We start from the raw sequence: 21,421 nt of genomic DNA, 5'->3' as shown, positions 1-21,421 counted from the left end.
TACTATAAAGTGACTGACGGTCAATATACTAGATACGTTTTATAATTAAAGTTAAACTAACTTGCTCCGTTTTTCTTAAAGTTTAATAAAAAAAAATTACTTACGTCAGTGCTACAGTTTGAATTTAAAACGTATTTGTGTGAACTGTGAAGTTAAGTCATGGATTGTGGAAACTAACTAGTGTCGGGTGATTGTATATATAGTGTATACCACATTTACCACTGACTAATGCAGAGCTGCAATGCAAGGAGATCTGCTAAAAGTAGTTGTATCTGTATGTACGTTATAATTGAAATTAGTCGATTAATCGATAAAAAAAAAGTGACTAATCAAACACGAAAATTTTAATCAGTAACAGCCCTAATTTTTAGTGCATTTTGAAATTTTGCTGATTTGCACTAAAAAACGTGTTCCATAGGAAACCATGTTAAATGGACTGCAGTGCAAACCTGCAAAAAGTTCTAAAAATGCATGGGTGTGAATTAGGCCTTGGGGGTGAATAGTGTGGGAAGTTTTCTGTATCCCTATCCAAGGGTGACAATGCTCCTCCATAAATATGGTAAAGCGTGGAAACTTTTTCACATTGGGAGAGGAAGGGTTGCTGGCAGGATCACCAGGTAAAATTAAAGGGGGGAAAAAAAACCTGGGAAAAAAGCAAATCCAATTCTGCACGGTTTTTTGTTGGGGTCTTTTGTTTCTTGGATTTTAACATGCTTTGAAGGAGAAGTGCAGCCTAAGCTTGTTTGGCTGTGGATCACAGGAGTGCATTTCATTCTGCACTCCTCCGACCCATTTTCAGCAGACGGGGCTGAAATCGCTGTCTGATGTCACAGAGCCGGTCCGGGCTCGGGTCAGATTGCCGCAGTGAAGTTGGGATCCACCTACATGCCTGGACCGGCACCTGACTCGGCCTTTCAGCGAGCAGTTGAGAGCCTGAGCCGGCTGCTCCACAGCCCAGCGCACCAGCGAGCGGGGGAGGGGGGGACGCGCACCAGAGCAGAGAGCTGGTGACTGACACCAGCTTTTTGCTCACCCAGCACTGTTTGCTGTTTTTTCAGTTCTCCGTGTTGGTGGCACTGGGGGACAAATGCAGCACCAGACCAACGCTGCATCCATCTAGGTAAGTATGATTAAAAGAAAAAAAATGTCATACTTCTCTTTTAAAGCTCAACTCCAGGTAGATAAAAAGGTATGTGTACTTTTAACAATATCAGAAAATGTATTTTAAGGGAACTAATAAAAGGGCTCATAAGCGCACATGGTTAAGAGGCGTATGGCGTCCAGAAGCCACAGGTAGCATGTACAGCTGACCATTGAAGCAAATGGCTGTGTGCGCTTGTACTCCTATGAATGCTGATGCTTTCTTGTACCTGCTGAGATTTTTGTTAGAGCTCTCTTGCACCTCTTAACTTTTGTGTACATGAACACTTAATATATATTTTTTACCTGATATTGGCCTTTTGTAAGCCCATCTACAGCTGCGCCAGCAGCATCTTAGGAGGGATTCAGAGAACATGCACTATACTACCAAAAGTATTGGGATGCCCGCCTTTACATGCACATGAACTTTAACGGCATCCCAGTCTTGGTCCATATGGTTCAGTATTAAGCTTGCCCACCATTTGCAGTTATAACAGCTTCAACTCTTCTGGAAAGACTGTCCACAAGGTTTAGGAGTGTGTCTATGGGAGTGTTTGACCATTCTTCCAGAAGTGCATTTGTGAGGTCAGGCACTGATGTTGGACAAGAAGGCCTGGCTCGCAGTCTCCGCCCTAATTCATCTCAAAGGTGTTCTATCAGGTTGAGATCAAGACTCTGTGCAGGCCAGTCAAGTTCTTCCACCCCAAACTCACTCATCCATGTCTTTATGGACCTTGCTTTGTGCACTGGCCCAAATCATTTGGTGGAGGGGAATTATGCTGTGGGGTTGTTTAGGGGTTGGGCTTGGTCCCTTACTTCCAGTGAAGGAAGCTCTTAAGGCATCAGCGTACCAAGACATTTCGGACAATTGTATGTCCCCAACTTTGTTGGAACAGTTTGTGGATGGCCTCTTCCTGTTTTAACATGACTGCGCACCAGTGCACAAGCAAGGTCCATAAAAACATGGATGGGGTGGAGAATCTTGACTGGCCTGTACAGAGTCCTAACCTTAACCCAATAGAACACTTTTGGGATGAATTGGAGGAGAGACTGCGAGCCAGAGCTTATCCAACATCATTGACTAACCTCACAAATGTGCTTCTGGAAGAATGGTCAGACCTCCTCATACACACCACTAAACCTTGTGGGCAGCCTTCCCAGAAGAATTAAAGCTGGTTTAGCTGCATAGGGTGGGCCTACTCAACATTGAACCCTACAAACTAATATTGGGATGCCGTTAATTTGCGTTTTTAAAGGCAGCCATCTCAATACTTTTGGTAATCTAGTGTATTTAGCCTACTGGTGCTCCTCCATTGTCCAATCACAGGCAAATGGCAGGAAGTCAATAGAAGAAAAAGGTGCTATTACCCCTGATTATGTAGAGATCCTCCTGAGCTGTCGGGTGCAGGATGTGCAACTAACTAAATTAAGGGATAGAAGACAATCCGCAACTCCATACATGCTTTTCAGTAAGTTGCAATTCCATAAAAGATAAATGTGTACAGCAGATGTTAATGTGTTTCAGCGTTATTGGTGGTGTTCATAACCCTGGCAGGGAAGTGACCAGGATGACTTCAACTACGCTAGAAATGGGTCAGGTCACCATCCTAGTTCTGCTGTCTTGTAAGACTCTATAATTCTCTGTATTGAAAAAGCAGAAATACAAATCTTCGTGTATATATTTTTCTCTGGTACATTTAACCTTTTACTTGATGGTTAGCTGTAAGTTACCCTTGGTTAGATTCTGATTGTTGCATTAACTGTGTCAGTGTGTTCATGTATGCACAGAAAATTGTCTCAGCAGGCAGTTGGACTGTGGAGATGTCTTTCCGTTATCTCTACTGCTTAGAAGCAATGATGAGCCTGTACACCTTTTCCACCCTATGAAATGCCAATTCAACACACTGTATCCAGTATATGTGCATGCAGGTTAAAGTGATATATTTAAGTGAATTATGGGATAGCCTGCAAAGTTATGACAGTTGTTGTGGATGAGCCAACCGGGTTAGGTGCAGGACATTGGAAATGTATCCCAGGGCATCCAGGTATCGGACCAGTGTACAGATCTGTTTTCTGACAGATAGCTTATATGGTATATGACCACCATCAAATGATGGATATCCTGGTGGGCTAGTTTTTTTGCGTGCTACAGCCCTCCATCAAATTATATATACCCAGTGTGGGTGGGTGGGTATGTGATCAGTGCAAGACTTAGTAGTTGGAAATCTTGTACAATTGGGGTCCTGGATTTAGGGGAAAAGAGAGTCCCTTTTATAAACGCTTAAGAATATTGGCGTTGTCTGAATATGTGTAACTATTGTACGTTAGGAATTGTTTTCAAGTAGGTGCACTTTAAGTAAATCCTAGTATTGTGTGTTAATGCTTAATCTATTGAGCTTATCATATATTTAAATTGTATCTGTACTGTGTTCAATAAATATAAAATGAAGGCTGACATTGCATAGAAGACATCATACTGTGCTAGGCCCCCTCTCCCAAGGATCCAGTGTAGATGCAATCTGCTGGCATTTCTATCAGTCTAAGCAGGTACTCCACATGGAAATCCTTGAGCCTAGGGGCATGCCCTTCGATATTGAGCATATATCGTAAGAGCATCAAATGGTGCAGGCCTATTGTCCCAGTATATGAAAGTGTGTTTTTTTTTGTTTTGTTTTCTTGGGTTTCTGGGGAAAGGATCGTGGTTGTCCAGTGGTACAGTTCAAACTAACATTTTTAACAATTGTGTCCCCCGTGTAGTTTTAGCTATAGGCAGGAAAGTAGCATTAAGTGGTTTGACACTCATTTTACTCTTTATACTAGGATAAAAAGTCAGTTGGGATAATTTTGCCTCATTGTTCAATTCTGATCAATACTTTTTTTATAAATAGTGGTGGTCTTGGCTTTTTTCAATAGGTGTTGGGTGCCTTTCACAACACTGCTCAGAGTTGGATGGGTAATAGAATTGATGATAATCCTTTTTTTTTTGTTCCTATTAGACATGCCACTTTTCTATGAATGCTTTGCCCCATTAACCCCTTAGAAGAGGGGAAAGGGTTAATATGTGTGTTACAGTAGGATGGCAGCTCCTCTAGTGTCAAAGGCTTTAACGTCTTTCTGTTGCTGGCTTCATTCAGCCATCCATGGGGACGTCCCTAGCATGTTTGTTAGTGGCGGCCCCTCTCTTTGGGACCTATTGGGAATGCAGACAATGGCCAGGGGAAAAAGAATGAACCTTGGCTTGTCCCTGCTTGAAAAGACTAGGGACAGAGGGGTCAGAGTGAAGGGGGTGTGACAAATATGGCCTCTCATTCACAAGGGACAGGTCTTTGTGCTCACGCTGGCCAGATGGCCTCTGGAATAAATTAAATCCAGTCTAGCACCGATCTTCAGCTTGAGAAATATCTTACCTCATGTTTTTAAAGGTTTAGGATTGCTCATTTCCTCTTTGATAATGCTATCTATGAAATATATTTATCACCACAACCACATCTTCATCACTTTATTCTAAAATGCATATACCAAAACCATAGTGTGTGGTAGGAATACAAATGGTATTCCAATAACCAAATATAATGGCATGTCTGAAATATTGATATTGCTTATGTATATGATTTACTATAAAGCGTGCAACTATATTATCCTTTTCAAAGACTTTGCTTTGTACTAAAGCAAACTTGAACTTTTTTTTTTCTTTTTCTTTTCCTTTTACGTGTCTATAGTAGTCGCAAGACATGGGAAAACCTATTTATATGTGAGATTATTAAACAAAAAAATTCATTAGGGTAACTATTGAAAATACGGACACCACTTGCCTAGCAGATTTACTTGGCCCACCAATTGCATAAATGTAAGTGTACAATAAGCGTGGAAGTGAGCAATACATTGTCAACTTGTCATTTTGGCAAGTAATCCAACTGTTAACCCCAGCCACCAGTATACACGTCTACTTTTACCGAAGCCCTTCTCTGTTATAGCTTGTCACACAAACAGAAAAAGAATGGGGAAGCAACCAAAATCTTCTAAATTAATAAAATGACCCTTCTGTAGCCCTTGGCTTCTCGGCCATTGATCTAACATTCCTGGTACAATTACATGAAGCTGTTACTATTCCCAACTTGTGTGTGGCCAGCCATCTTTGATGCCAATAGCTGACTAACACATCCCTTGGGATGGGATTTTGGATTGCATGTCAAGTGCAAGGTATTCAAGTAACCTGTAATCGTCTGAAAAAATGTTTTATTTTATCACGTTTATGAAGATGTACACTGTTCACAAATCTGTGGACAAGGAGGTGACTACTGTGCTCACTGCCTGAATTATCGGAGTAAAATTGGTCAACAGGCTAGGTATAAATTCTAGCCGTGGCCATTTATTTAGGGTGAATTTCATATGGTCACTTAGCTGGTCATGCCTAAGCGAAATTTACTCCAGTTGCGCAAACACATGTTTTGTAAGCATTTATATCAACTGCAGTCTTTTTTACATAGGCTCAAGTGAAACCATACTCCAAATATTAACATAGGGCTATGAAAAAAGCCTTTCTGAAACCGATGACCTGAAACTGACTGAAATGCTCATCTTTCCTGGTGTGATTGCTGTTTTTATATTTTATACAATGTTGACCATGTGTCTGATGGCCTAGTAGTAGTGTCCTTTCTGCTGTAGAGGAGATCAAACCCTCTGGTTGATTACTTGCTTTAAAAGAGACACCTATTCTATTCACACATGTTGTCAGCTCTGGGAGACCTTTTATTACTACCCATGTTTCCACCACTGCAAGACATAGCTTAGCTTTAGGTAAAGTATGGCTCCACTTTAACATATTGTGGACTTAAGCTTGCTACATAGGTATTGTCATTCTTCAATGGTAAATGTTTTTGAATGACAAAAGTATAGTTTTAGGTTGCTAACTATAGATTTTTAAGCCAGAAATTGAAAGAGTGGGTCTGGGCCGAAATTTGAGTGTCTGCTATTGGCACTTTTTTTTTTTTTTCCTTTGAAGATGCAGGCCTTGAAATTGTCATCCATATTGTCATCCTATCTTTACTACTTGATAAGTCAATGACTCCGATAAGAAACAGGTGGTGCAATACTCAAAATGCACAGTGCTTGTTTCAGGTTAATAACTTATAAAGTAATGAAGGATAAAGATAAGAGCACCAGAAGTCAGCAGTGGCTATGCTCATTTGTTGTTTTGAAAAGGTCCTTCTAGGGATTTTGGCTCATGTTTGTACCATTCTTAAGACTGTTTAAAATCTGCTAAACCTGTTTCATGTACTTAAAATTACTATTCATTTCATAGCCATGCTTTAGTTGTCACCATTGTTTCTCTTCCCTTTATTTGCCATATAATTCTTAGGATTCATGTGGTGATGAACACAAATACGGAGCAATATGGGAAGTGATTCCATGGGTGCTGGGCTTCAGTTAAGCTCTATAAAGTCACACAGCACCATGCTACCTTCAGGGGACCAAAATGCCGTAGAATACTTATGATTCTTAAAAGTAGCAATAATGTTTTCCCTGAGTGAACCCTTCTACATTTTCAACCATTCTCCTGGTTTTGTGCTTTTCTTTGCTATACTCTTTTATGTCGCTCTGCCTCATCCCTTTTTGATTTTCACTCTCTTGAGCATTTCTGGTGTTAATGCCACACACTTCTTTGCTGTTTTTTGCTCTCTTCATAGGCTCTTGCTTTGCCTGTTTGTATGTCTTCTTCTTTTTTTTTTTTTTTTTTTTTTTTTTTTAACTTCTCTTTTTTTTTTACTTTGCTTCATCTTTTGATTTTGCAAGTCCGCTTTACCTCTTGTTGTTGATTGCACATTCCAAGCTTGTTTTTTTTTTTTTTTTTCTTGCTCTCCCTGCCATTCTCTCATTAGCGAGTAGAACATGTCATGATGTGACACACAATGTTCGCTAGCCTAAGCCATATATGTAAGACTCATTTCTGTCCTGTCAAGCTTGCTAAATAGTAGCCTCAGACTGCATAGAAGCTAGGTTGCACAACATTGCTTTTCTCTAAATGATAGCTTCACATGCTTCAACCTATTTTGCAGAGGTGTAGGCCATTGACTGATTCTTTGACAAATCTGGAACTTGTACAAACTTTGGATTATCTTTTTGGTCAAAGTTTAACAAGCGGTTGTGCAGTAGAAATGTATGGATAAGTTGGCCAACAATTTACCGTAGCCTGAAACCACCATTCTTACAGCAGTTACTGGTCTTTTCTATGTAATCTGTGCTGGAAAAAGGTTGTTATAGTTGCTCTTCAGTATATTGCTAGGCAGTCTTGAGTACATCAGGTTTTTTTTCCCCCCTTGTCCAGTAATCACAGTCGGGGAGGGAGGATGTGGAGTGAAAAAAAGATTCGAAAAGAGAAGGTACTCTGCAGAAGTCAGCCTGCCTCCCTTAACATTTCCACCCGTCCCCTCTCCCTTCCTCTGTATGAATCTGCTGTATCTCATTCCAAACACTAATTCCAGTTTAATTGCCACTGGCCCCGAAGCCTCTTCAATAGGAGCTAACAAATGGTTTGCAGCCCTCAAAGCTCCGTCAGGCTGCATTTTAAACTAGAATCCCTCCGTCCGGCTCGCATGCCAATGAGCTAGCAGAGAAACGCCATGTTTACTAATTACCCGTTCTGACTTCACGCCACACACTCTTCGCTGGCTCGCACGTCTCGGTTATGTCGCAAAAGAAATTGGACCCACAAATACATCAAAGTACTTTTTCTTTATAACCCTTAAGATACCTAATAGATTTTTGTATAATTTTGGCTGTATTTGACTTGGTAAAATGTATGCTAAGGTTATAATCTAGAAACCACTTTCCTTTTTTTTTTTTTTCCCCCCTCCTCAACGTGTCTGTGTGCGTGCACGTTTTTTTTTTTTTTTTCCTCAATTTTAAGTTTGCTTAGCATTATGACTTGTAGCACGTGGCTGAAAGTGTATAAATAGGTTTAAATAGGTGTATCTTTTGACAGTCAATGCAGTATGAGCCCTTTATGTTCCTATTTTTCACATCAGTCTGGGCAAGTATTTCATAGTCTTTAGAACCAAGCTCTTCCTCTGAAATAAAGGACTTCAATCCTGCACAATTTCAACAGGATTTGAGTCAAGCTGGTCACTGATATTGGTGAATGTTCAGACATGCATGTACCATCCACAACTGCTCCATCAAGTCATCTTAGCCTGTCTTGGTCCTAAACAGTATAGTGGCACAAGCATTCTATTTTAGGACTAAGAATGGGCTTTGGCATGTTCGAATCAAACCCGCCAGAAAGCCAGCACTGCACACCATCAATCATAGGCAGCATGTGTATGCGCAAGCGAGACTGACAGCCACAAGCATGACACCCAGAGGTAGAGGCATGATGGGACTTGTAGTTTTGCAACAGCTGGATGTCCGCTAATTGCAGATCCCTGATTTAGGGCAATAAAAAGGGAGGAGGAACCAGGGGCAGATAGTTCCAGCACTAAGCAAAACATCACATTTGGGCAAGGTAATCTATCCTGCCCAGATGCTTGTTGCTAGAAGATGCTCAATGGGGGATTTTGTTCAATGGCCTTGTAGACACTGAATTGTAACCTGATCTGGCCAAAATAGCCACATCAGTAGACTGTTATTGGATGTCTGTGAGGAAACTTTACTTTACATGCACATTTAAGACCAACTCTTTAAGTCTTTAAACAGTTTACCTAGTACATTGTGAAATCTAACTCGGTAGTCTCAGAAATTAGTCACAACTGCCATAGTGGGCAGAGCAGTAGAAGTGGTTATATGATGCATGCGTTCTCATTGTATTGACTGAATCAACTATTCAATATTCATGTGAGTATCTACCATCCCCAAAAGTGGACATGGGCCCTTTTCTATTCCATTGTCATTTTAAATCCATTTATTGTAACTTATTTTATGATATTTGTACCATATTTGATTAAATTTTGTTATTGGAATACAGAATTCCATATGGTTCTTTCATGTATGAAACTGTTAGGTCTTGCCAGCCCAAATGTCATTTGAGACCAACTCTACACTCCACCAGTCCAGGTGTCACTTCAGAAGTCTAATTGAGCAGCAAACTCAACCCTCGTTTTTCAGACATCAGGCCATCAAAATTGCTGTTCTTTCTCCACATTCTTGTAGCTTTTACAGAAAATGAATTTGCATAGTATAACTTCCCTTGCAACGTGAAATATATATATATATATATATATATATATATATATATATATATATATATATATATATATATATATATATATATATATATATAATTTTTTTTTTTATGGGTAAATAGGTTCATATTTTGCCTATACTGTATGTTGCCCATTAGTCTAGGGTTCTGATGTCATCAAGACCAGGGCAAAGTTCATAGTCCTTCATGCCAAGGGACCGTTCACCACCAGATTGTTGGAGTGCTGGGCCAGCCCCTTGCAAGGCATATTTCTTTTTATTTGCCCAGAGTTGGACTTTAAGTGAATGTTCTACCTACTTGTCTTATAAGGCATCATTCTGGACAACCACAATGTCCTTCTGTGCACAGTACAGTTTGGGCCTCCTCAGCACAGGGTGACCAGTATATGAAACACTCCAGCCCTACATGTAGAGTTAGAAAGGTCCAAATTCAACAATGCTAAGGAGTTCTGGGGTTTTGAGTGCTGTACCTGTATATCTGTGATGACTTGTTATAAGGACTGTCAAATATATACTGACACTTCGGTTGGCCATTAACTAAACTTTGTGTATGGCCCTAGAACAATACTTTAGTTTCAATGCAAAAACACTGAGATTGATTTACTAAAATACTATAGACTTTGCAAGTGAAGTAGTAAATGTGAGCGTGATAAAGCTTCAATTTGTAAAGAATGCCCAATCGGGTGCAAAAAAAAATAAAAAAGCATTTTTGCTTTCACATGATTGATGGATCGGCAGAGCTTCACCACATTTTCTAAACTCTGAGGAATATTAGTGCAGTTGCAGATTGCACAGTCTATTTGCCTTTAGTAAGTCAACTCTACTGTGGCTGATCATTTCTGCAGCACAAAGCCCACTTCTAAGCCATGCATGTATAACTCAGGTCTAAGTTCTGCACTGAACAAAACCATAATTCTCCACACTCTGTGAATAATATTGGACCAATTACCATTCACATGCAGAAAGCCTACGTTTTCCATGTTGATACCAGTGGAGCTCTAGCAAACCTTGCATTTCCTGGGTGAAATCCTCTCTCCTATCTCTGAGCAAGGATCCAGTGTAGAGATAATGGGTACTTATGGGGGGCACTGATAGATGGCATTGATAGGCATCACTGATGGCACTAGCAGTCATTGGGGATGGGCACTGATTGGCAACTGCTTGGGCACTGATTGTCATTTCCCTGGGGGTTCAGTGTGGTGGCAATCCCTGGTGGTCCTGGCGGCATCCTGCATGGCATCCAAGGGGGGGGGGGGTGGCTGCACTGATAAACAATCAGCACATACCCCCCCCCCATCAGGAGAGCAGCCGATCGGCTTTCCTCTACTCAGGTCTGTCACACGCGAGTGAGGAAAAGCCAATCAATGCACATGGTCTAGCAGTGTGTCTGTGACGCACCACACCACTGATCGCCGTGATGCACGCCCCCATGGGCACACAAGAGCGGTCGTTCTGGAGGGCTTTCATATGACGTGCAGCCAGAATGAGAGCCGCGCCACCCAGCCATCATTTGGCTTAACTGTAGCCTCAGCTCTATGTATAAAATGCTGCAATCCAGCAGCAGGATGAGCACTTCTAATCCCACTCCAAGGACCATATAAAGTTGGACTGAGCCCCACCATTATTTGGAAGCTTTGTGTTCTTTGAATTAATACAAAGCTTCCTCTGTCAGAGATCATGACGTTGTCGTGACATCTGCCTCTCCACCTCAATCAGAGGAAACTTTGTATTCATTCATAAAATACAAAGCTTAGCCTAAATGGCTGAGCAACCCGACTCTATTTTCTTCTGAAAGTGGGACTGAAAGTTCTCATCCCACTGCTGGCCCTCAGCACTGTATACTGTATGTAGTAGAGGTTATGTACAGTTGCACCCAACAAGAACACCTGTTAGCGCAGTAAATAGTTCAGTGTGGCAAAACATTGGTTCTTGATTTTTTTTTTTTTTTTTTTTTTTTTTTTTTTTTTCTTTGATCTTTCTTTCTGCAGATGCTAGTTGCCTGGTTGTCATGCTGATCCAGTGGCTTAACCACTTCAAAGCCAAGCCGCAATGTGTATATATACATATTGTGGTCTTCAATTGGTTTACCGGGGTTATGGCTGAAGCTATCGACCATAACCCTGGTATTTAAGTTGGCGGCTGGCATTCTCATGAACCACTGCACCGCTTTCTGAAGTGGCACCAGCACCCCCCCCCCCCCCCCCATGGTATTGGAGGACCGGAGCAATGGCATGGCATCACTTCTGATGCAGGGTGGAAGTATCTTTTGTTTTTAAAAGTAAAGATGAGATTTTTTGTATAAGGTGGTCTGTAGTGGTACAGGTTTTCTTAGGGAAGCGATTGAAGTGGATTTAATTCCCAAAGCTCTATTATATTGGCCAGTAGAGAGCACCAAAAAGTCTGTGTTCCCCTGTCTGATTTACGTAACTTTTTGGTACTAGAATTTTATTGGGTTTTATCACAAGGAGAATATAGAACAAATGTAAATGTAGCGCTAACCCCCAAAAGAGCTGCTGGTTATTTTTGGGCTTCCCGTTACCCTCCGTTCTCCTTGTAGCACGTTTAGGGGATGTCCTGTGGTAGATGGCCCAGTAACTTGAGACTGACAATAAATCCACTTGAATGGATTTTATTTGCAAAACGCAGACAATTGAACAGTCTTTCAACTTGGGATCACAGGGTTGGAAGGGAAATTCAGGTACTCGTAGTATCAAAGTCAAAAACACATTCAAGAACTTGCTTTGACTGCATCCAGAAAATAGCCATTCGCAGCTGGATGATCACTCAGGTTGGACAGTCCCTCTCTCACAAGGCCCAGCAGCCAACTCGGTGCTTACTCAGGAACAAGTCTTTGCCGCAGACGTTGTTGTAAAACCCGTAGGAAAACTAAGCTTTAGAACACTTATTGGATACTTGGATCTTTCAGCCTGATTGGCGATATCCACAAGACCAGATTTTCTCGGTTACTTCAGCCCTTCCAGGCTCTTGCTAAGAAAACCAACCCGTACGTGATGTTCTTCTGAAGAGTCCTCCTCTGGAATGCTTGAAGTACACTGAGTCTCTCCCGAACCGGAGACGGCACCCAACCATCTCAGAATCCTCCTTTTAGTTTCCTTGCCTTTGGCTAGCCAGCTCCAAGACATTAAAGGGGGGTGGATCCGCACCCCAGGCCATAGCCTTCCTGGGGGCTGGTCAGGAGGACCAGGACCATGTAGTCAGCACATCATACTTGGCCGGAACCATGTGACGTCCGCATCTCAAGTACCCTCTCCCACAAGCACAGCGAGAGCGCCACTCCCATTGGGCGAGCTCCGAGAGAGAGTAACTTAAGCGCCTGACCAGACCACAGTTCCATGCCTGCCAGAAGAGACCGTGCCCCCCGTGGCCAGTCAGACTGATGCTGAGGCCCAATTTAGATAATTACACCCAAACCAAACTGCAGTTTAGGCAACTTTAATTTTAGAAAAAACAACGTATAGTGCGTACTCTTCAGGAGCCGTCGCTACACAAAGGTAAGTTCCAAAAATAAAATGCAGAAGATTTACAATTATACAGAATTTACATGTAGCAATTGCACATTTTAATGTAAATATATTAAAACTGCTTTGTAAATGTACAATAATGCGTTGGTAAAGATTTAAAGAAAATAATTTTGTTATACTATAACCTAGGTGTTGAAAGTGTTGAATATGATGGGACATAAGATTACTTGTAACTGGTGTTCAATGCCTAGGAAAAAAAATGTAAACAGAAACAAATGAAAAATTATAGGAAAGCGTACATTAAAGTGGTTGTAAACCCTTACAACACACTTTGACCTACTGGTAAGCCTAGATTAAGGCTTACCTGTAGGTCCAAGAAATATCTCCTAATCCTACACGGTTTAGGAGATATTTGCTGAAAGACGGGCACCGCTGTCTAAGGCGCATGCGCCGTAGACAGCGGCACACTGAGCGCGGCACCGTCAACAGCGAATATGCCACACGTGGCGGCTCCCGTGCGAATGCGCGGGAGTGACGTCATTGCGGCTTCGCCGAATGACAGCGGTGGAGCAGCGAGACCCACCGAGATGATGGATGCGCCAGACTACAGGGGACAGCGGTGACATCGCTGGCTCCTGTGTCAGGTAAGTCACACATAATGGACTACTATGTGATGCATAGTAGTCCATTATGCTTTACCTTTGCAGGGAATGAAAGAGGAAGTAAACTCATCTGGGTTTACTTCCTCTTTAACTTGACCCTACTAAATGACTTGGCCATGCTTGTATTATAGCATGCAAGGTGTGCAATGCCTCTTCGTCACAGGGGTTGATTTACTAAAAGCAAATGAACTGCACATTGCAAGGGCTTTGAAGCTTGGTAAATTGAAGCCTCACTTTGCAAAGCATACCCAATCACATGCCAGGGGAAAAAGGTTCTTTTGCTTGCACATGATTGGATGATGGAAGTCCGCAAAGCCTCCCCTCATTTACTAAGCTCTTAAGCAAATTCCCTTGCAGAGTGCCACTACATTTGCAAAAGTGCACAGTCTATCTGCCTTTAGTAATTTAACCCAAGGACACTTTATTTTTTATTTTTCATCAAGGTCATATCAGAGACGCACTTTCTGATTGGATGCTATGGCTTGCCACACCTGTACTCTGTTTTTAGATTAGGATTAAAGTGCTGCAAACTGGACGAAGCCTTTCGACATCATTGGCTTATTTCACAATTAGCAGCTGCTGTTTCCATTTAGACCAGATGAAATCTGCTTGAATTTGTCTTTTTAGACGTTGGCATAGCCTGCATAACAAGAAGATGCTATTCCTTAGCCTTTTGTACGTTTTTAATGAACTTTTTTTTTTAATTTCCTGCTAAATGAATGGTTTACATTTCTCTCTTGACAGTGCTTGTCCTTGTGGCCGTGTGGCCCTATTGTACCCAGTACAGTACAGGCCTCTTGCAGACACTATTTTGGTTACCGTGGAAATGAATAACAGGCCTTCCCTATTGCATCTTCTGTAAAATGTCTTTAACTGCTGCTTAATTTGTAATCTTCTTCTAAAAGAGAGAAAAAGCCATTAAGACGTCAGTTCCCTGAATAAGCCTTGTGTCTGTGTGTGTGTTTATTTTAATTTATTGAATGCAAATTTTTTTTTTTTTTTTTTTTTTTTTTTTCTTAAAAAGAGCTCAAGGGTGGGGGGGGACACCCGCTGAATAGCTAATTCTACAAAGCGGCAATTCTAAGTAATTTCTTTGTGAATGGTCCAGGGCGAACATTTAATTGTCAACATACACTCCCTTCTGATCATATTTTTTTTAAATTTTTTTTTTATCTTTTGAGCAGCAAATAATTGCATCAAATAGTAAATTTTATACTTTTTAGCATAACAGGGATGCTTCAGTTTGTCTCAGAAGGAGAATAATAAGTATTTTATTGTATTTTATTTCTACAGATCTTTTATTTTTTTATTTTTTTTCAAGACAAATGTTTGTACAAAGTTCCTGCAGTCTTCTGCATTCCAATCGCCATACATTCCAATAACCCAGGGTATGTTGGCTTGCATTGGTAGTTCTACACCATCTGCTGGAATCATTTAAATCACTGGTAGACATTGTACAGGCTGACAGCGCTCTTTATGCAGAGCACACTATATAGTGCATGCAGGGTCTGAGTGGCACCAATGTCTAGAATGCATTATTGTGACTAAAAGGCAGTTTAAGGAGAGGCAACATGTATGTCGAGGAAAAATTAAAGGACAAAAAAAAAATACACAGTACGTTTTTTGCAATACATGCACATTTCCTTCTTCTGCGGTAGATCGGCACCTTCCCATGCATTGCCGTAGCTGTACGTCGGCTCTTTTAAGAGCTATAATGGGTGCACAGCGGGGGAGCTGATGTGTGTGGCCACTATGGTCACCGGCCACCCACAATCACTTCAGAGAATCAGAATGATGACCTGTCAATGTAAACAGATCCCCGTTCTGACGGGAGTAGAGAGAGGGCATATCTTCCTAGTAATCAGGAGCAGTAATCTATCTCCTCCAATCATCTCACCCCCCCCCCCCCCACACAGTTAGAAACCCCTCCCAGGGAATACATTTTACCCCTTGATCGCCACTAGCGTTAACCCCTTCTCTGCCAGTGTCATTTATACAGTAATCCGTGTATTTTTATAGCTCTGATCGCTGTATAAATGTCAGTGATCCAAAAAAGCGTCAAAAGTATCTAATCTCTCCTCCGCAATGTCGTAGTCCCACTAAAAATCGCTGATCACCACCATTACTGGTAAAAAAAAGTTCATTATAATGCTATAAATCTACCCCCTATTTTGTAGACGCTAAAACTTTTGTGTAAACCTATCACTATTCGCTTATTGCTATTTTTTACAAAAATATGTAGAATGCATATTGGCCTAAACTGAAGAAGTTTTGATTTATTTTTAGAGATTTATTATAGCAATAAGTAAAAAATATTGGTTTTTTTTTTTCTCAAAATTGGTTTTTTTTTGGTTTATAGCTCAAAAAATAAACGCAAAGGTGATCAAATACCACCAAAAGAAAGCTCTATTTGTGGGGGGGGGCGCCAATTTTGGTTGGGTACTGTGTTGCACGACTACGCAATTTGTCAGTTAAAACGACGCAGTGACGTATGGTAAAAAATGGCCTGGTCATTAAAGGGGGGAAATCTTCCGGTCCTTAAAAAGGAAGTAAACCCTGATGAGTTTACAGCGGTGCCTGTCTTTTTTAGCAAATATGTAGATTTAGGAGATATTTCTTGGACCTACAGGTAAGCCTTAATCTAGGCTTACCTGTAGGCCAAAGTGTGTTGTAAGGGTTTACAACCACTTTAAGTGGTTAAAAAAAAAATAGACAAATACCTGTTGATCGACAAAAATGTACTCTGCTTCTCATTTTCTGTTATGGACTGACGACACCGTTCCTTTTCTGGAAATCACAAAAAATTGTCAGCCCTGAAGAGAGACTCATTGACTCTATTTTGAAATTGTGTGCCACCCAGTCGCAGGGTGCTGCAGTAGCAATGCATGGGGATGCCATTAATTTGTCACGAAGGCCTTGTAGGCTGAAACGTGTCAACTGATTTTATGTGCATTTGTACACTGTGGTTTTTCTGTTAAGAGTGATAACTGGTTGGTTGTGTGTATCCTCTTAAAGTGCAGCTCCCCCCCCCCCCTCCAAAAATTAAGTCAGCAGCTACAAATACTGTAGCTGCTGACTTTTAATTTTAAAACACCTGTCCAGGGATCCCAGACGATTTTCCCGATCGGCTCTCGGGTGCTGCTCTTGCATTAAGGGAAACCAGCAGTGAAACCTTTCGGATTCTCGACTATGCCTGCGCAAAGCACACTGCGCTTCCTAACTAGTGTGGTGGAGGAGGGGGCCAAACTTAAACGGAAACCCCGCCACAACCAGGTCTCCCGGAAGTGGGGACAGGTACCTGTCCCCTGCCACACCCCTGAAAGGTGCCAAACGTGGCACCGGAGGGGGGGAGGAAGCAAAAGCACTTGAGTGGAACTCCGCTTAAGCATTTGGTAATCTTTTTATTTTTTATTTTTTTTTTTAATTAGTGATGAGGGCTCTTTAACCACTTGCCTACCACATTTACTGTGACTCTATTGCACAAAATTATGTACCTGTACATCATTTTGTGCAATAGCCACTGGGTGGCGTGATCGTAAGCTGGTTACACACGATCGTTCCCCAGAGAGGTAGAATGGCGATCTGCTTATGTAAACAAGGCAGATCGCCGCTCTGATGGAAGAAGATGGAAACCTTGTGTTTCTGTTAAGCAGCAACACCGATCTGTCTTCATCAAGTCAGAGCAACAGGTTCCCAAAAAAGTTAGCTGTCTGATTTTGTCTGCTGCAATGGTGCAGTCCCACTAAAAATCAATTGCTGCCATTAATGATAAAAAAGCCGTAAAAATATCATAATAGTTTGTAAACATTATAACTTTTGCGCTAACCAATCAATATACCCTTATTGGGAATGTGTTTACCAAAAATATGTAGCAGAATACATATTGGCCTAAATTAAGATATTTTTTTGGTGATGTTTTTATAGCAGAAAGTAAAAAAATATTTTGTAAATTTTTTTTTTCCAAAATTGTCACTCACTTTTTTTTTAAATTTTGTTTATAGCGCAAAAATAAAAACCACAGCGGTGATCAAATACCACCAAAAAGCTCTATTTGTGGGGGGGGGGGGGGGCATTTTATTTAGGTACAGCATTGCACAACTGTGCAATTGTCAGTTAAAATAAGGCAGGGCCATGTCGCAAATAGCCTGGTCTATAAGGGGGTGAAACCTTCCAGGACTGACGTGGTTAAGGGGTGTATGTCTGGGTGTCATTCAAAATGAAAGGCAAAGAAACTCGCTGTAGCTTGTGCTTTGAAATTACATTTATTGTTTAACCCACATTACTTCAACACAAAGGCGCAACTTCAACTTTACAGTCCCTTATACTACCCACAGTTACATCATTTTACCAAAAGCGATTGCATTTTGTTATGACTTTTATGTGTGCTGGTGCTATTGCACATCCCCAGTTTTACCCCATTCCCGTCCCTTATGAATTTCAAACAATTGGATTTTCGTTTATGGAAATTTATTAAACTACTAATAGTCTCTGTTAAGCTACTAAGCAGTGTTTATGTTGCACTCGGTTGGCTATTTAATTCATTTTAATGTCCTGTGCATTGTGCTTTTGATAATAAATACTTTTCAGCTTAGCTAGGTCCAGAATTTAATTCCTTATACTATCAAATTTTTTTCATTGTTCTGCTTTTATTTTCATTTAATGAGGCTTTCTTTTTATCTGAATTTCAAATGCCACTGCTTTAAAAATCAATGTTTTCATAATGCGTTTTTTTTTTTTTTTTTTTTTTTTTTTGTATTCGAGTGTGGTGCTAGCCAAAATATAGACACAAATGGAATAAAGAGATATTGGCACTGCAGTTTTCTGAAGACACAAATCATTTTCTGTAAAATGTAGCTGATGCAAAAACTGTTAAAGTAGTTTTTTTTTTGCATTTGTAATTTTTGTAGTATTTATAGTGCTGCTAGAGTGACACTAAACTCTGGTTTACAAAACAAATTCTATTCATTTATAACTCTTAAATTACTTTCTATTTCCCTCAGCATTTATTATTTTTTTTTTTTTGAATTTTTTGCTGTTTTTATTTATTTTCTGTTGGAAAGTGGCTAAATTTTGTTCTCCATGGTCCCACTGTTTGCTCTCCGTTATTATCTAGGGACTGTGGGCCTATAGTGTGCATAGAGCAGTGACCACAATAGCACCTAATGTGTACAAGCACTATTCCTTTCCCTTTTTAATTCTGTATTAAAAGAAAATCAAGGTCGGGTGAAGCAACTTTGAGGTTTTTTTTCCAGGTCTTCAAATGCTGCAGGACATTGACCTCAGTGGTGTTGAGTTACAGGAAGTGTGTGTATATTGTGAGGTTTAACACTAAATGGAGAGCTTACCTGGGACCCATTGGACTCAAACACTTTTATTCAATACCTTTACAACAAGGTTTACTTACACTCAAGGAGGTTCTTGGCATCAAACAGATATAAAGGGAGTTTGATCTGCTTTAGACCCTTACAAACGGACTAGACTTATTGTCTTTAGTGGCACACTACCCACCAGTTTCCAGTGCATCTCGCACCTGAACTGGCCAATATCTGCATCTTTACGCATTGGCACCCATCTATCATATATTTCCACTTTGTTTGGACCCAGGGATTGGAACACAAGAAACCCCACAATGACCAGCTTCTCCTGCCATCAACATTTACTTCAGGACTGTAAGCCTTGGCACCTTTTTTTAGGAAAATTCTCCTATCGCCCTCATTGGATACTCCATTTACCTTGTACAAATCAAATCCCAACTAAATTAAGACATCCACTTCAGGACCTAGGACTTATCACCACAATCCTTTCTACCATGCCTTTTTCAGACTGGAGATACCTCTAACACAGCTGCCCAAATTACATGTAGAAGGTCTCCCCCCCCCCCCCCCCAAATATGCAACCAGAGAGCACACCCTTGTCTATAAGCTCCCCAGCAGCACCTAGAACTTGCATAGCAAATATTCTTCCATCACATTGTTTCGCAAAGTTGCCTCCATAGGTTTTTTTTTGCCTTTTTTATATGGTCTATATATGGTCTAATGGCCTCTGGAGAGCCTTTCGTCCAATTGCTTGGAAGCGTTGCTGTTACCAAATATTCTACCAAAGGGGTGCCAATCGTATCCACCTGCAGCTTTTAAAACACAATTCCAAGTGTTGGTACACTGCAGTACCAACCTATCCATTAGAGGAGCAGACACAGAAGTACATAGTGGCTAAACATTTAACTGTTTATACATTTCTTTTATGATCTCTGTCGAGAGGAACTTTGAATGACCTAAGCTTGTGAAGACTCATTTGCTGAAGCTTAAGAGCAGAGGTCTCAAACTGGCAGCCCTCCAGCTGTTGCAAAACTACAAGTCCCATCATGCCTCTGCCTGTGGGAGCCATGCTTGTAACTGTCAGCCTTGCAATGCCTCATGGGACTTGTAGTTTAGCAACAGCTGGAGGTCCGCCAGTTTGAGACCCCTGCTTTAGAGGATGTATTTCTTCATAGTGACTTTGTCAAAGCTGAAGGTAGTGACACCCATAACTGGTACAATATCCTGGCATTGCTATGTGCCATATCCACTGTGTACTCTCAGTGGGCAACCATGAACTGCTCCTCAACTTACCAGGCAAATTTAACTTTGACACACCATTTTATTTTTCAAATCGTATGAAATTTCTGCAACCTTTGGAGAAGGTAGAAGTTCTACTGAGAAATTGTTAGCCCTGGCACTCTAGTTTCCTCAGGTGTTTCTGGAATTATCTGTTTCACCTGAAAACTGTTGCTTAGGGTAATGGCTCATCATTGAAAGAGTGTCACTTGATACACGCCCTTGTGTGTGTATACCTGAATCGTGTAACAAAGTGCTGGTATAAATGTGGTATGGGTACCCAGACTGAACCTCTTGTCTGGTCACATACAGACTGCTTGTTGCTTAGCCCTATTTAATAATACGAATAAATCTGCCTTTTTTTTCATCCATGGTGTGAACTCTTGGTAAATTCATATTTATTTATTTTTTCAGGCTCTGATATGGCTGTGTTCTGTCTTCTCTGCGGGAAACGTTTTCAGACACAGACTGCACTCCAGCAGCACATGGAGGTCCATGCAGGCGTGAGAAGCTACATCTGCAGTGAGTGCAACAGGACTTTTCCCAGCCATACTGCACTCAAACGCCATCTGCGTTCACACACAGGTAAAAGAAAACGTTATACTTCTACAGTACCATGAACAGCACTTTATGGCTTTCTTTGATAGAGGCTCAGCTCTGGGATTTATCCTAAAACATCCCAAACATTTTAAATTTGGTTTCTTTAAATTAAATATTGGCATTTAGACATCTACAGTTACCGTATATACTCGAGTATAGGCCGACCCGAATATAAGCCGAGGCCCCCAATTTACCCCCAAAAAAACTGGCAAACTTATTGACTCGTGTATAAGCCGAGGGTGAGACATGCCTGTCCATCCCTGTGTGTGTGTCCGTCCATCCCTGTGTGTGTGTCCGTCCATCCCTGTGTGTGTGTCCGTCCATCCCTGTGTGTGTGTCCGTCCATCCCTGTGTGTGTGTCCGTCCATCCCTGTGTGTCCGTCCATCCCTGTGTGTCCGTCCATCCCTGTGTGTCCGTCCATCCCTGTGTGTCCGTCCATCCATCCCTGTGTGTGTGTGTGTGTCCGTCCATCCATCCCTGTGTGTGTGTGTGTCCATCCATCCATCCATCCATCCCTGTGTGTGTGTGTCTCCATCCATCCATCCATCCCTGTGTGTGTGTGTGTCTCCATCCATCCATCCATCCATCCCTGTGTGTGTGTGTCTCCATCCATCCATCCCTGTGTGTGTCTCCATCCATCCACCCATCCCTGTGTGTGTGTGTATCCGTGTGTGTGTGTGTGTGTGTGTGTGTGTGTGTGTCCAGCCTACCTTTGTCCCGAGCCTCCGTCCCGTGCCTTGCCTCCTT

At 41.3% G+C, this 21,421-nt stretch overlaps 1 protein-coding gene across 1 annotated transcript in view; it reads left to right on the top strand.

The window, feature by feature from the left end:
* The window catches only part of ZBTB16 (zinc finger and BTB domain containing 16), a 184,532-nt gene that overhangs the window by 138,452 nt on the left and 24,659 nt on the right, over nt 1–21,421 (top strand). The window contains exon 5 of the mRNA XM_077458142.1: nt 20,488–20,658. Coding sequence (XP_077314268.1) covers nt 20,488–20,658 — 171 coding nt within the window. The remainder of the gene's footprint in view (nt 1–20,487; nt 20,659–21,421) is intronic.

Source organism: Lithobates pipiens, unplaced genomic scaffold (genome assembly GCF_037356315.1).
Source record: "Lithobates pipiens isolate NorthernLeopardFrog02 unplaced genomic scaffold, aLitPip1_a1.2 Scaffold_27, whole genome shotgun sequence".
Lineage (NCBI taxonomy): Eukaryota > Metazoa > Chordata > Amphibia > Anura > Ranidae > Lithobates > Lithobates pipiens.
This window is presented reverse-complemented; position numbering and strand designations above follow the sequence as displayed.